This window comes from Pinus tabuliformis, chromosome 4_1, assembly GCF_031772625.1.
Source record: "Pinus tabuliformis cultivar Carrire ecotype Pingquan chromosome 4_1, CPIR1, whole genome shotgun sequence".
Lineage (NCBI taxonomy): Eukaryota > Viridiplantae > Streptophyta > Pinopsida > Pinales > Pinaceae > Pinus > Pinus tabuliformis.
In genome coordinates this window covers 392,005,096-392,021,764 of record NC_142303.1, presented here as the reverse complement: position 1 = coordinate 392,021,764, position 16,669 = coordinate 392,005,096, and the positions used below count along the sequence as shown (strand labels likewise).

General features: G+C 38.8%; 1 protein-coding gene across 1 annotated transcript; it reads right to left on the bottom strand.

Annotated features, from left to right (window-relative positions):
- Positions 1 to 5,132: 5,132 nt before the first annotated feature.
- LOC149175943 (uncharacterized) lies at positions 5,133 to 6,307 on the bottom strand. Its single transcript, XM_089421300.1, has 2 exons — positions 5,688 to 6,307; positions 5,133 to 5,214 (listed from the first exon to the last, which is right to left on the bottom strand). The coding sequence occupies exons 1-2, from the start codon at positions 6,305 to 6,307 to the stop codon at positions 5,133 to 5,135; spliced, it is 702 nt and encodes a 233-aa protein (XP_089277426.1).
- Positions 6,308 to 16,669: the final 10,362 nt, after the last annotated feature.

Here is a 16,669-nt window from a genome sequence, read left to right as displayed (position 1 = left end):
TGAAAAACATAAGGATAAGAAAGATGAAACTCTTCATCTAAAGTAATGCCTAAATTTTGCGAGGTGGCTCTTGATTAATGCTTTTTCCACACCAATGTCTCTTGACATTGTGATAGCATTCTTTGTCTCAAGGAATAAGTACAGAAAATATCCCTATACATCAACACCATGTGAATCAATTTTATGTTGAACAAGCTAATTGCCATCTTAAGCAATTTGATTGAAAAAATTCAATCATGAGCTAACTATCTAGAAACCATATAACAACTTGTAGTTTTAGTATTCTACCACAACTGGCCAAACAAACAAATAGAAAATCATTGAAACATGGTACGCCATTATTACCCAATCCATTAAACTTCAATAAATATAAAGAATATATAATTGGAACATTTTCACAAAGCATCAAAGTTTGATCCTACATACCGTATTGAGATGTGCTTCCATTTATTGAAGTTCTTATGTGAAAATGTAAAACCTAGAAAGTAAGATGGCAGTTATAATAGCACCGAAGATACAATTTTCATATCCTTTATAAATTTTGAAAAATGAATGCATGTGAATAACAAGACAAACATACAACTTAAATGGAAAATCATAGAAACATGGTCCACCATTGTTGCAATCCATCAAACTCCAAGAAAAAGAAAGAATAAATAATTGATTCATTTTCACAAAGCATCAAAGTTTGATCCTACATATTGTATTGAGATGTGCTTCCATTTATTGAAGGTCTTAAGTGAAAACAAAAAACTCATAAAATAAGATGGAAGTTTTAATAGATACTGAGATACAATTCCATATCCCTTTTATTATACCTTATAACTTTGAAAAAAAAATGAATGGAAAATAAAGGGGTAAGGAAGATGCGAGATAAACTAGTAACTAGAGAAATTTTGCATGGTCAGCCCAAGGAGAAAATCAAGGGAGGAAAGTAAAATGATTTCAACTTTCAAATGATAAGTGGGAAAAAGGGGCAAATCTCTTATTTTTGAAGAAATTAATACATTGCATACAAAATCCTACAACTTATGAACAACTTGGGATATTTTGCATGATGTTTCAGGGATGGAGGTGAGGGGAAGGGTTTCAAGGATGGCTAGAAGTTAACCCCAAATTTGAATGGGACACCCAAAAATATTTTTAAAAAATAAAATTTTAAAGAAATATAAAATTTAAAAACAAAGATTCTAGAACATAGTGTTATAATATAAGTCAAATAAAATTAACTGCCATAGATAATAGATCTAATGTAACTCAAAAAAAGTAACAAGTCTTAGATAATAGATCTTAAAGATCTTGTATAAATATATGTTATAACCCTCCCAAAAGAAAGAAATGATATATGATACAAAAATCTACTGAACATGGGAGTCAAAACTGTGAAGGCAATTAGTCCTCATTACAAAAACATACTACATAGTATTCATGCATGCAATGCATAGATACCCTTTTTCTAGGTTTGAATGTAGAACCACTTGGTGAATATTTTTATTTGAGAATTTGAACCAAATGGGCACTATTTTCAATAGTGGGTATTCAAATGTCCTCAAAACCATCCCAACAGATCTCCCAAAACTCCCCGTTTTTGGTAAGAACCATCTAGAGGATCTGGAATAAGTCCCCAAAACCATCATAAGATGTCTCCCAAACATCCCATTTTCTAGAAAGAAACATTTAGACAATGTGGGAGAGGATCACACATCCTCAAAGATGTCTCATTCAAAATAGGGACTTCCCCTTGCAAACCCCAAGGATGGGAAAATCCAGATGATGCATCCCAAAAGTAGGGACAACATAAAGGATCCATCTTTCCATCATGAATAAAATCTATTCACTAGAGGTTGAATGGGGCTACAAATTACTCATTGACATTCTAGTAGGCAAATTGCACAAATCCATATCCTTTAGATTGTCCTAATACATTTGTTGCAATCTTACAAGAGAGAATAGATCCAAACACAGAGAAAGTATCATAGAGAACTTTAATGTCTATTAATTTGTGAATAATATTAATAAACATGTTCATTGACCCACTCTTGCGAATGTTGGGATCATGATGTGAATATATTATCCAAATGGGCTTTACATTAAGAGGCATAAAATTCAATAAATCTAAAGCCCTGCTGGAATTTTTAGCAATGCCATAATTGACATAGGTGTATCCAAGAAAATGCTTGGTGTTGATATCTTTGTAGATGCAAATAGAGAGAACAAGACCAATCCGCTAGAAGAGCCCATAAATCTGGTCATCGGTAACACTGAGGTCCAGATTCCCCACATACAAAAACGTTGATATGAATTGATTAGGCAGATTGTTGCTTCCATTCCCAACAAATTGTTGTTGTTGTGAAACAACGGAGTTTTGGAGTTGGACTTGTATCTGTGTCATTCTCTCTCTCTTTTATAGAAATTTTATCTTTGCTCTCTGATATTGGAAAAAATAGAAACCACAACATCCTTCAACTACTAAAAATAATTTAAAAATAAAAAGAATGAAATCCCGATCAAAATTGAAAATAAAATCCAAAACCACCCTAAAAACTCGTGTGAAGTTTTAAATTAGGGTTGGGAGATTCAAACAAAGAAAACCAACCAGACCCTCCTTTAATATCCTTAAATCCTGAAAATTGGTAAGATTGTTGAATTTTGAGTGAGATATAAAATTCTTCTTTCTTACCTTCTTAGTTAGTTTTTTTGCCTCTCTAAGGTTGGGCCCCTAAAGAGTTCCTCCCCCTAGGAGTTTTGTACCTCTGTTTCTGCCCCCTTGGTCTACGGTATAGCCCCGCCGCACTTACTTACTCACAAAGAAATGTGTATATACATCAGAACGGAATGCATGCATCTACGTGCTATTCAGACTAACCTCAGATTTTAGTATGTATAGTGCTACTATTAATGTTAATGTAGAAATAGTAAAGGCGTGTGCACTTCCTACACCACCAACTTGAGGTGGGGGAGCGTTTGTGATGGTTTGGATATGGGAACATGTTCCACTCGGCCTGATTCTTTATCATCCAAAAACCCAATAATTAGAAATGGATTATGAGAAAAAAAGGGAAATGTCTATAAAAATTGAGGTCAGATGGGATCGATCACTATGCATATCCCAAACCGAGATGGGCTAAACTTGATTATTGAGTTGATTCGAGTTCAATATGTGCATGCCTGGGAGGACTAGGTAGGTGTACAAAGTTAGGCAGTAAGGCAGGAATTACTCATTGAGGAAGGATGTGGGTGGAAGAAATCAAATTGCAGATTTTCAAATATGGTGTAAACTATAAATTTGACCATCCTCCCCTAGGAGAACTTGACACAACTCATGCTCAGAAACTTGCTAAGTTGACTCTTGCAGGCTTCCCAAGATGATAGGGTGAGGCTACATGCCTGTTCTATATGAAAATTGGAACTTGCAAGTATGTTGCAACTTACAAGTTTGATCTTCCCCCTCTTGGATAAGTTGTAGACAAAGTTGTTGCAATGACTACAACCACTGAAGATACCTTAGTAAATTATGATAATATTGATTCTGGGAATGTTGGAGCCAAAGCTACAGATGAAAATATCGAAGATTGATGAACATTTCACAAAGTGGATTAAGGTCTTCTGTTTGAAGGAGCAATAAGAAAGGTATATCTGTTCAGGGTTGTAAGCTTTCACCATCAAACAACTATTTGGGGGATGTAGGAAAATATGTCAAATTTAGGGTTGTAAGGTTTTCTCGTGAAGCTATTGTTTGGGAGTTTCTCTGAACATGTCAAATTTTCCATGCATGCCTAATCTTTTGAGGAGCATTGAAATATGTATTTTGGTTGTTTCATTTGTTGTAAGTGGTTGGATGTATGACATAGGGTAAAGAATTTTACAATGAAGATGTTATTATAGCTATCATAGGAATGTTCAGAAATTGAAAATGATTTTGTAGCAAAAATATAATGAAAACCTAGAGATATAGAGATTGACTCAACACCACTTACTTTGACTCTGATAGATAATAAAAAAAGGGAGAAAATACATCTATAGACTGTGTCACTCACCATTTGGTAACCTCATCCCAAATCTTTCATGTATACCCCTGAATCAAGGGATCTCCAAACTTGTTGCCACTTTATTGAGGAAGGTGTGCAATAGGTCGATATAAGTGATTCCTAGCCAATTACGCTCTCATATTCTCATATTCTGATTGAAAAAACAAAATGGTGACTGCTTCATGCTATGCCGTTCACCATATTGATCTTCCAATGACATCAATGACAATACATGTTCGACTATAATTCTCAATTCTAGAAATATATATAAATGATCAAGGGAAAAGATTATTCCTAATCACAAAAAGGATTGTTGAATAGAGAAATCCAGTTTAGGTAGTATATGGGGGTAGCAAAAATTCAAATTATGTAAACAAATTTTCCAAATCCATAAAGAAAATTAAAGTTTGACCCAAGCATACCAAATCAATTTTGGAGGTCTATATTCAAGTGGTGTGAGCAAAACAAGGTCACACGGTTTATATATAACAACATTTAAGGTAATTTTTATTTATTCAAAGAGACGTCTACAAGAAAATCAAGAACACCTAAGAATTTACTTTCCAAGATATCAGTCAAACAAGAAGCTTCAATTCCTTTGGGCTATGAGTAAATCTAGTGAGTTGCAAACTTTATTTCGTAGAAAAAGACAACTTTCCATAGAAGAAGCCTTTTCTCAGCATGCACAACACCGAAACCACTCCCAAAAACTCCAAAATCAACCCTAAAAGCCTGAAACAATTGACAACATAAACATAAAATTTGACAAGGCCTAAATTAAATCTAATAGTAGTGAAGTCCACCGTACCTTCCAAGTTCCAAACGACAATGACATGATTTGACCTTTCTCAAGTAGTAGAGGCGAAACCAGGGTATCAGAAAAGGGATATCATACATATCCCGTAACATAAACCAACATAGCATTCAATACATAAATAATTTTTCATAATCATCTTCTATAGCAACACCATGAACACAAACAAGCTCCATCTCATATTATTCTTAGGTGTTTCTTTCGTTTCTCTATCTAATCACCAACTCAGTGTCTATTCTCTAAAGGACCTCACAGACACATTCATTTAACCTCTTAAATAACAAAAGATCTTAATATCGTCTAACTCTAGGTCTTGCATATGAATGACCTTTAGTAGAGGGCAAGCGAAGTTGAGGTCTGCTAGATGATCCACTACATTTCTATTACATTCAACATCCTTATTCTACTGATCTTTCTATTCCCGTGTCAAATTTGTTCGAGGGCACATGATGATGAAAGAGTTCCAGAAAGAAAAAGAGAAATTTGAAAAAATAGGACCAGGAATGGTAATGAAATCCCTAGAGAATGCCCACTTCATTTCAGAACCGACAGGGTTTTCTCTCACTTTCTTGCTAGATGTGTATGTGTAGGGGAGAACCGGGTTCAAGAAAGTCTTTAGGGCACTGTATCTTATATAAGAAAGCAATCATGTTTAGCGTCTCCTACTTATTGTTTGGATAAACGCATTAGCCTTCTTTGCTTTATTGGCCTCCTTGGCTTCCTTGGGGTTCCTCTCTAATTCCCTTTATGTTGGGGTTTCCCATTTTGGCATTATTCATGGACGCGAGATTGATTACAGCTCAGAGGTAGATTCTCCTTCAGCAACGAGAGAACATAATGAAAACCCATTGTCTTCCAGCATTCTTGATCTACTTCTTAATCCAGGGAAAGAACTTGCTGCATGCATTTCCCAAGTTTTATTGAATTTGATAGCTTCCTCTTCAGTCAAGTTGTGAAGAGCCTCTATAGTATTCTCCATGCCATCAGGATTTTGTTTCATATAGACATCATGCATCTTGTCACCAATTTCCCAAGCAACTCCACTATTCTTAATACCATCAGAGTTATATTTCTCATGATGTTCCGCTTCCATCACCCCATTTGGACTAAACCTCCTTTTAGATGAATAAGTATAATAGACACCTCCAGGCCCAGAAATTGTAGATCTATGGTAGTTGAATGATTGCAAAGTAAAATTAGGGTGGATCTGAGATGACTGGTACTGTTGTCTGATATTTCTTGATTCATCCTCTACATCGAATGAAACGATCTCCTCATCTGGGTGTTCAACTCTGGGCTTTGTGCTAGCAGGTTTAGATTCAGATGTTGGAGCTTCATTGTCATCAGGAAGCTCCTCAATCACAGGTCCCCATGAGCCTTGTGTCTGTGTTGAATTGAATGTCCTCTGATCAATAAAAACCTCATTAGAAGGGAGACATAATGGTTCATCATCTAGCATGCCCATTGTCACACAGAATCAGTCAATAGTGCGGACACAACCGACCTTCCTAGAAGTCTAAGACATTCTAATGACAAACAATACAAACTAGAACTATCCTTCACTAAACATGCATTATAATATGAGAAATCAAGTGTTTCGTTCTTACCTTTGTCCAAACGCTGTTGTAGAAGTCCAAGCTTTGTTGATCTGGATGAGCTCCTCCTTTTCTCCAAAACCTGCAATCACTAACAGTCAAACCATTAAATAGCACCTGATTATAACATAAAACAAAGCATATTCAACATGTAGACCAAGGAGTACATGAAATAACTCATAAACAACAAGCTATTGAGAAGAATGAACTAATTTGCATTAAAGGTAATCAAAAGGAACTGTTACAACCTGAGCCTTGGTGTTGTGCAAGCTCCTTCCAGGGTCCACAAGAGTCTTCCTCTACCTTGACAAAGCTCACCCACTCCCAATAGAACAAGCAAAGATGACAATCTCTCCTCACAAGCTTCTAAATGGGAGACCTAATTCCTGCAGCATTTACCCTTAGAAATGTATAGCTTTCAACCTCTCCTCCCTCTGGCTCAATGCCTTTATTTATAGTGCTGTAAAGAGGTTATTCAGGTCCACCATCAATGGGATGATCCCCCTCTTTGGGTGGGATAGCTCCCTTATTGATGGGATAAGTTCCTCCTTAATAGGGATACATGAACCAACTGGAGGCGCATCCATTTCATCAAACCGACCTCTAGAATGTTCTAGAAGTAACCACAAGTAACTTTTTTAAGATGAAACTTGCGCATTTTTCCTTTTACAGAAGGACGCACCTGTCCCTTAACATACAGAGCGTCCAAGGACACAGTTTTTGTGAACATTGGGAGCGTCCCCGCAGGTAAGGTTTGAGAGAACCTGCGTCCCCAGAGATAAACACATTTTTTACAAGACTTTCTCTCTTCTTTGAGTTTGAGATGGATAGCAGAGGCATAAGACTTGCCTAAGAGGGTAGCATGACTGTTGATTGAGTCATACTAACTGTAAATAGTCATGGTGACATTTTTTAGTGTAACAGATTGCCCCCTAAAGTGCGAAGCCTGGAATAGATTAGGGTTTTGTAATTCTAGGAAGGGTGAAGCGCTTTATCATTTCGAGGATTGTCTTGTGGAGTACCTGGTTGGAACCTGCAATTTTCAACACAAAATACATGTATAAGATTATATCATCACTGAGGTAGGCATTCCCATACTCAGATTTAAAAACTTTAACTAATGGACTAACTACTCTGATACAGGAATGATCTTGCAGTACATCATTTTAATAGACTTTTGTAGACACAGTATGGACGCAGCCATCTGTTTATGATTAGTCTACATAGATAATGAATACAAAACTCCTCGCAGCCTGGATGGTGGAAACTAGATCCAGGGTCTTCATTTCTACTTCTCGAATTGGTACGATTCTAGCCATGTGATTAAATGATTTGATGTCGAACATGGTAGAAACCACTTGATTACCAGTCGATGATGTAAACTGTTAACAAGTGTGAGAGAGACCACCAGTAATGTCAATGGTTCTCAAAGTACCAAGCACAACCCGTGAAATGTGAATAGATGTTCTGATGTCGAACACTTCACGGAATCCTTTGATCGAAAGTCAATGATGTAAACTGACGTCAAAGGCGAGAAACCTGCCATTGATGCATGCAGACTTCAAGGTACTGTCGATTCCTAAGTCATCTTTCTAGATAATGTGTTGATGTCGATAGAAAGCGACCCGTTGCAGGCAAGCCCACAACACGAAATCATTGCTCAAGTTGAAGAAATGTTTGCTGTAAGGACTGACTCCAGGGATGGTCAAATGGATGACAAGTATTTTGCAGATGAAAGTTTTGCTCGCAGACCTCTTGAACACATAACGACACGACAGATGGCTTGGTGACGAATAACTCAGAGTTAATCCCGAAACCCGGCTAAAGACTTTCAAAGTGGTTTGGTCAATTGTGAGGTAAAAGATTTCCCAACCCAGGTGAATGAAAAGTGTCGTGTTCAAGAGTGGTAATAAAGTTTATTCTGAGACAAAAGATAACAAAAGGGCTCATTCTTCTCTCTTTTCCCCCACCATTTCTGGCAAGTACCTCTTTATTTTTAACAAGCTTGAGGAGGATAACATATGCTTGATTGTAAGCTCATCCTTCGGATGAGTCCAACCTAGTTTGAATTCGAACCCTAGGAAGGAGTTGTTCGTTCCTGTTTGTAATTGAACAGGTCCTCTACTATAAAAGTTTAACGAGCCCACTATAGGAGAAACTCGGCGTTTTTCAATTTTAGAGAGTCTGAAAAAACTAAAGGAGACTCCACGTTGAACTTTTTCGTACATTTGTGTCCCTCAAGCCCGAAAAAGTATAAAATAATACTTGGGGGAACCGCTTGATCTTGCGACCAAGGAGTACTTTCATAATAGTGTCGTTGACCTGAAAAGTAAAAAGCGATCAAGGACACGTCGTTTTATTTCCTTATCGAGTTTGAAACGACAAAAACCCGGCAATCTTTTCCTGATTTTACGGTCAGAAAAGAGCTATAAGGGGACCGTCTTCTAATTCCGTTTTAACGAGTGTAAAAGAAACGCTCGGCAATCTTTTCATGTTTTAGGAGTCAGAAAAGGGCTTAAAAGAGAACTCCAAGGTTTCACTTTTTCGTAAGTTTTAACGAGTTCGAAAAAGGGATAAAAATGTACTCATGGCTTTCATTTTTTCGTAAGTTTTAATGAGTTTGAAAAAGGGATAAAAATGTACTCATATGGCCGACTTTCAATTTAATTTACGAGCAGGAAAAGATGGAAAGAACTCGGCATTTTCATTTGTTTTACGAGAATGAAAGATAGCAAAATATTCTCGGGATTTTCGTGAGTTTAACGAGTCTTGAAAATAACTGAAATTGACTCGAGATAGGTTTCATTTTTACAAAAGCTTGAAACAGAGAAAAACTATGCTTCAGAGTAGTTTCATTTTTTCACAAGCTTGAAACAGAGAAAAAACTGTGCTTGATGCCCCCTAAGCATAACTGCTAGAGCGCATGCCCCCCTAGCTTCAGTTCATTCAACCAGTTGGATGAAATGAAGGTTGAGTTACGAGATCATTTGAAAGACTCGACCTAAAATTGTAAGAAAATTATGCAAAACACTGAAATAACTAACCTAAATACTTAACATTTATGAGATCTAGTCAATCTCTCGACTCAAGTAGAGGAGGATTTGTTTCATTGTTTAACAAGCTTGACACAGGAAAAGAACTATGCTCGGATTCGGTTTCATGTTTACGTAAGCTTGAAACGAAAAACTATGCTTGTTATAAGTTCACATGCCCCCAGCGTAATGACGCAAAACGAGGTACATGCCCCCCAAGCTTCATTGCATTCAATAAGGTGGATGAAATGAAGCTTTACTTTCAAGATCTTGGAAAGACTTGTGGGAGTTGTTTCATTTTTTAAACGAGCTTGACACAAGATAAGGAACTATGCTCGTAACTGCTCTCTACAATCTACCTAACAAAAACTCTACTCTAAAAACCTTGATTCATTTTTTAACAAGCTTGACACAAGACAAGGAACTATGCTCTAAAATCCTTGATTCATTTTTTAATGAGCTTGACACAAGACAAGGAACTATGCTCATGACTACTCTCTACAATCTACCTATTTAAACTACCCTTGTTTCATTTTTTAACGAGCTTGACACAAGACAAGGAACTATGCTCAAAAAGTTCGCATGCCCCCACTATAATGATGCAAAGCGAGGTACATGCCCCCCAGGCTTCATTGCATTCAACGGGCTGGATGAAATGAAGGTTTACTTTCAATATTTAACTTGAAAAGGGAGTTGTTTCATTTTTAAGGAGGTTGACACAAGAGAAGAACTATCCTCTTACTCACTGATTCATTTTTTAACGAGGTCGACACAGTAAAAGGAACTTTCCTTGTACACACTGATTCATTTTTTAACGAGGTTGACACAGTAAAAGGAACTTTCCTCACAAAATCCTATTTTCTACAATCTACCTACATAACCTAAAATCTATCTGATTCATTTTTTAATGAGGTTGACTCAGTAAAAGAACTATCCTCATACTAGCCTGTTTCATTTTTTAACGAGGTTGAGACAGGAAAAAACTATCCTCGTACCCTTGTTTCATTTTTAAACGAGCTTGACACAAGACAAGGAACTTTGCTCGAAGCACCTTGTTTCATTTTTTAACGAGGTTGAGACAGGAACAAACTATCCTCGCAAGCTTCTAAATGGGAGACCTAATTCCTGCAGCATTTACCCTTAGAAATGTATAGCTTTCAACCTCTCCTCCCTCTGGCTCAATGCCTTTATTTATAGTGCTGTAAAGAGGTTATTCAGGTCCACCATCAATGGGATGATCCCCCTCTTTGGGTGGGATAGCTCCCTTATTGATGGGATAAGTTCCTCCTTAATAGGGATACATGAACCAACTGGAGGCGCATCCATTTCATCAAACCGACCTCTAGAATGTTCTAGAAGTAACCACAAGTAACTTTTTTAAGATGAAACTTGCGCATTTTGCCTTTTACAGAAGGACGCACCTGTCCCTTAACATACAGAGCGTCCAAGGACGCAGTTTTTGTGAACATTGGGAGCGTCCCCGCAGGTAAGGTTTGAGAGAACCTGCGTCCCCAGAGATAAACACATTTTTTACAAGACTTTCTCTCTTCTTTGAGTTTGAGATGGATAGCAGAGGCATAAGACTTGCCTAAGAGGGTAGCATGACTGTTGATTGAGTCATACTAACTGTAAATAGTCATGGTGACATTTTTTAGTGTAACACCCATGCCCATGCCCATATTCCCCCTCTTCAACCCAAAAGGGCTACCAGAACCAAACAGAATGTTTCCTGGAGGGCTGAAAAAGCCCCCGAAAAAAGGATTGTCAAATGGGTTGTGGCCAAATAATTCCTCCACCAAGCTTCATCCTCCTCCCCCTCCCCATCCACCAAAACCCCCTCCACCAAATAAGCCGAAGCCAAATCAGCCAAAGCCCCCTCTAACTTGTCTTCCTCCACCATTGGATTGTCGAATTTTTCTCATTCCTTATCCTGCCTAAAATCCCCATCCTCACATGTTGATTCTAATATTTTGTTGTAGCGGCTACAACTATCCTCCAAAATTTTGGCCTACACCCAAATTCGGGGCCTCCCTTGAGAGTTTCACTTGATGATTGCATACACTCTGGTTCACTCCATGAGCTTGTGTAAGACTTCGCACCCACCTTGCTTGTCCATTCCACCCAAGATTTTGCATGTTGATGTCAACATCTTTCTTGTAACCATGTTCTAGTCATGCTCAAGGTCTTCACTTCGTGTGTACATGTTATGTTCGCTATGAAACCATCTGTCGCACTCACACATGGAGTCACATTCACTGTTGTGAAAGTGTCATCATGGTCGATAAACCATCAATCACAAGTGTCTCTCCTGTCGCTTACACCGTCAGTCAGTCATGTTGAACATGTGTGTCTGGTTGGTTTGAGTCATCTCGTTGTCAAGTCATGAGGGTGTGTGTTGTAAGATCACATTTGCATCTTTCACTCATTCACACACTTATTCATTTTGCTGAATTTTTGACAACCAAAGTCCCCTCTTACAGCCGGAACATCACCCCGTCATTGACTCAATCGACTATCACCCATAATAGTGCAGAAGCACCAAGTAAGTTTTTTCAAGCTGCATTGATCGCAAGCGATCCAATCAACTTTCATGCTGGCCACTTGGAGAGTTGGACCCAGCATCCACCCCGGGATTGTCTCCCCTCAAAAATTGTGCAGAGGTTGCTGACCTTGCCCACACTGCTAACTAAGGAAATTACGCAGACAAGTCGAATAGTCACCAAGTGTCTGTCCCTGTCTCCCTTAGAAAATTCCGCAGTTTTTCTAGTTAGTCCTCCCGACAGTGGACCAGTTGCTCATCCAGAAAATTGTGTAGTTTTCATGAGCAAGCCTTTTGCTACCCAACAGTCGCTCAGCTCACAAATTGTGCAAAGATGATCAGCAGGCCAGCCTCCTAGCCTCAGTGTAGTTTCCCTCGCCAGCAGCTCCCAATAGTAGACTGATAGTTCCCTCCAAGAATTGTACAGTTTCTGCTACCAAGCTCCTAGCAGCTGACTGCCTGTTCCCCTTAGGAATTGCATAGTTTCTACTACCGGTAACCCAACATCTAACTGCTAGTTCCCTCAAGGAATTGTGTAGTTTTGGCTACCAGGCTCCCGGCCAGTTCCTCCAAAAAACTGTGCAATTTCTGCCCGCTGATCCTCCATGGAACCCGACCTGTTCCTCTAGAAAATTGCGCAAATTTTTCTGTCAAGCCCTTGCTTCCTATTCATTTCGAAAAATGCGCAAATTCTGTCTGCCTTGCCTTCCTATAGCTCGGATTGTACCTCCCAAAATTTGCACAGTTTTACCTTCCAACCGAGTCGGACCTCACCAACAGTCACTGTCAACTTGGATTTCCCATCTTTATCACCTAGTGATTCTTGCATGGTTTTCATCAACAGTTCCCGGTTCCGTCATCTCGCCTCGCAACCTTGCTGCCTCTCCTGGTCACCTGCTTCCGAAATGATCATGTGTCATGGTAGACTAGGAGGTTTTTGGATTTGATGTCGTCTTGTCATGAGTGACTACAGGAATAGGTACGCCAACAAACATGGTGCGACGACGAATGGGATGAACGAAGGGAGAACATGCAGAAGGAAGGGTTCACAAACGGACGAATGAACGATGCATGTGAAGAGATGTGCTTGTGAATAGATGACCATGCAAATATGTGTTTGTGGACAGACGGATGAGCAAACATGCAATATGTGCTCACGGATGGACGAACGGACAAACATTCACCTTTCGCAAAAAGATGAGCCTCTCAAGCCTTCCAACATACAAGAAAGGAGAAACATGCCAAAGCAACATCAAGCGAACCAACGGCCATGGAAGACTCTGCGTACATTGCCATGTGGAGGTGAGGCTGTAACACACCATGAAGACATCCATCACCCAACAACACTACAACTCGACATGCACTCCAGCAGCAGCACGAATGTACCAGCACTGTCATGTCGAGTCATGTCATGAGTCATGTTGTCCACATCTCCACTGTGGGCCATGTTGTCAAATCAATGTAATGTAACGTGGAAGTCCAAGAGACCCACTTGTTGTACAAAGAGTCATGTAAAGTCGAAAAGTCATGGAAGTCAAACAGTCATGAGGGTAGTCGAACAACCACAAGGGTCAGTTTCACCCTTGGCTATAAATACCCCCTCATTTGTACATGCAAAGGACTTTTCACCTCAGCTCCTCCCACATAGCCAAGAGAGTCTGTAATCTTTTCTTTGAGGAGTAAGTGCTCCAACGACCCGCACATGGGGTTAGTGATGTACGGTGTAATGATGTGTCTTGGAACTTTCGCTTAATTTAGATGCCTACTAATAGGCCAACACATTTTCTCACATGTATTTTAACTGTTGTAAGACTAATCTTGAACACTTGTAATGCATGTTTCTTTAACCTGTGTTGAACACTTGAACTTATTTCACTTGTTGTAATACATAATATGTTAATGAAAATGTGTTGTATATGTTGTTAACGTTGTCTCACCCATGGTGGCTACCCCCCCAGATAGTGGACAAACCTTTCACATAAAACTTATTGTAACAACCGTTACACTCATGCGGACTCATCCACTGAGTGTTGTATGTGTTATATTACCTTGTGTGTTGTGACTGCTGCATCCGTGTGGACTGCTCCTCCGGAAGCTATGCACGTCTTGTTGTGTTGTGTGTTCCTAGCCGAGTTGGGACTTTATCCCAACTAACTTGGGACTCACTCCCACCCTCTCCCTCTACAGTGAAAGAACCATTGACATAAGTACACTAGCAATCACCAGGTATGCAAACATCACTTCTCGAAGACAAAGCAGACCAATATCCTATGGTGACAAGCAAGAGTTGAGGAAAATCCTTAAGACAATGACTACCGGGCCATCATATCGGATGGGACTCCCACACCAAATGATGTGAGGTCTAGTTTGGACTTCATACTAGGTGATCCCATGAATGTTGGCAGGTCCAACACCATCAACATATTCTTATTCTTCCATCACTAATAAAATTTTTACTAAAAATAACGCTAACAATGTTATTGATTATAATAATATCTCCTTGCTTTCTAATTCTAATTGTGTTCCCCTAAGTCCCCAATTATTTTCCTCCTCCTTCATTATCCGACTTTAATATTATCCTCTCTAATTATAACTCTCTTACTAATTATAATTTAATTAATAATAAACCTCTCATTAATAATCATTTCTCTAATAATACCCCTAACAATAATAATAATAATGAGAAAACTAATAATTCTCTTAAAATGTGTAACAATTTAACTAATATGACTCCTAATAATAATAATAAATGTATTTTTAATAATAATAATTATAATAATACCTACCCTTAGTTGGATTGGATTTAAAGAAAACCCATTTTATCTTGAAATGCAAAACAAGCACCATGATCGAGGCATGTCCTGAGAAATGCTAAGGGTACAAAAGCCAAAGGTGTACAAATTAGGGCCAAACTCCATAGGACTCTGGGACAGGGATAAATGCACCAAACTCTATTTTCAGGATCTTCAACAACAACAGTAGTTTGAAGACATCAAAGCTATTCAGAATAAGAAATGTAGGCTCATTAAGAATAAAGATATTTTTCAAAATTTTGTAACCTACCAAAAATTGATATCACATCCAGAACCTCAATGAGAAGTCTAATGAAGAGGCCTTGAATCAATGTTTACAAGTTGTCCCTTCCAATTTTTCTCACATGGATAAAGAGTTTTGTGAGTTGAACATATCACTAGAGGAATTTAACATTACCCTAAATAGCATGGTTGATAGTAAAACTCCAAGAATAGATGGGCTTCCCTCTGAATACTACAAAACTAATTGGGAATTCTTTGGGCCTATCTTGCTGAAAGTTTAAAAGAAGTTTTAAGATGCAATTTATGTTGGAAATAATACTGAGAGGGGGGGGGGGGGGGGGTGAATCAATATTATCAGATCAGTAAAACCTTTCCAATTTCATACTCAGAAACATATACGCTACTTCAATTAAGTGAACCCGCGTGTACACGCTACTGTGTCTAAAGCAACTAGCGTATATCCAGAGATCTTATAATTCAGTTATCTTTAATCTTCAGTAAATGCATCAGAACATTATTAAGCATATTAACAGTAAACAGATGCAGTATAACCGAACAGAACATCACACAAGAGCCACACACATGAACACCATGATATAAGGTGGAAACCCAATGTGGGTGAAAACCACCTGCTGCAATTTGTCTCTTTCCTTTTTAATAAGAAACTTCTTTTACAATGTACTGGTGCAGTCCTTTACCAGTACACAGGCTACAACCTGCAGAGGGCTACAACCCTCTCTCATTTTCCAACTGCTTTTGGAAGGGAGCTACAACCCCCTCAGCTCTTGTACTAGCCGATCTATTTACTAGTACGTAGGTGCTGACCCTACAACCTTCAGGCAGCACGTTTCATCAATTTTCAGACTGGATCCAAGAGTACAAAACAGACATTACTACAATACAATCATCAACTTATACTTGCATCATAATTCATTAAACAACCCAATACTGAATCACTGAAACCCTGTCATCAAGAACACAGAACCCAAACCAGAGCCTAGAATTCTGCAACAACCACCAGAATCAACAGCAACCTGAAATATCAAATCTTATTATGCATACGCTGCTTCACTGCATCAAAACCGCGTGTATACGCGCTTTCTCCAAAGGCAACCCGCGTGCAGATCTAGAAATAATTACTTATGCCTTCGCTGTCAGATCCGACCCTTGCCAAGCGTCCCGAACAGATAACTCGCAATACTAGATCTTCTCACTTCGTCAGACACACCTTGCTTACTTTCCTTTGCCTAATGATCTTCTCCTTATATAGCCTTAGGCCCTTCACAATACCACGGTCCAAAACCATAGTAACACAATACCATCAACCTCAAAACTAGGGATCGACACGCCCGTCGAGACACCATGGTCCAAAACCATAGGCACAACTTCCAAGAAATAATCGCCACGGACCAAAGATAAGTTTTCCACATACACGCGCTTTTACTGAAGCCAACCAGCGTGTACACGCGACTTGGGCTTAATGAACCTGCGTGTATGAACTTCCTTGGCATGCTGTACTAAGATCTGTTCTCTGATTAAGTTGCCATCACCTGTACCAACCTCTGAGCACCTGTACCAACCTCTGAGTGAGTTGCCATCAAGGACAACACTTGAATCATAATGCCA

Coding starts and splice junctions, on each gene's coding strand:
- LOC149175943 (XM_089421300.1), bottom strand. CDS start 6,307: ATGGGCATGCTAGATGATGAACCATTATGTCTCCCTTCTAATGAGGTT. Junction 5,215..5,687: donor AGAATGCTGGAAGACAATGG/GTTTTCATTATG, acceptor ATAGAAATGTAG/TGGATCATCTAGCAGACCTC.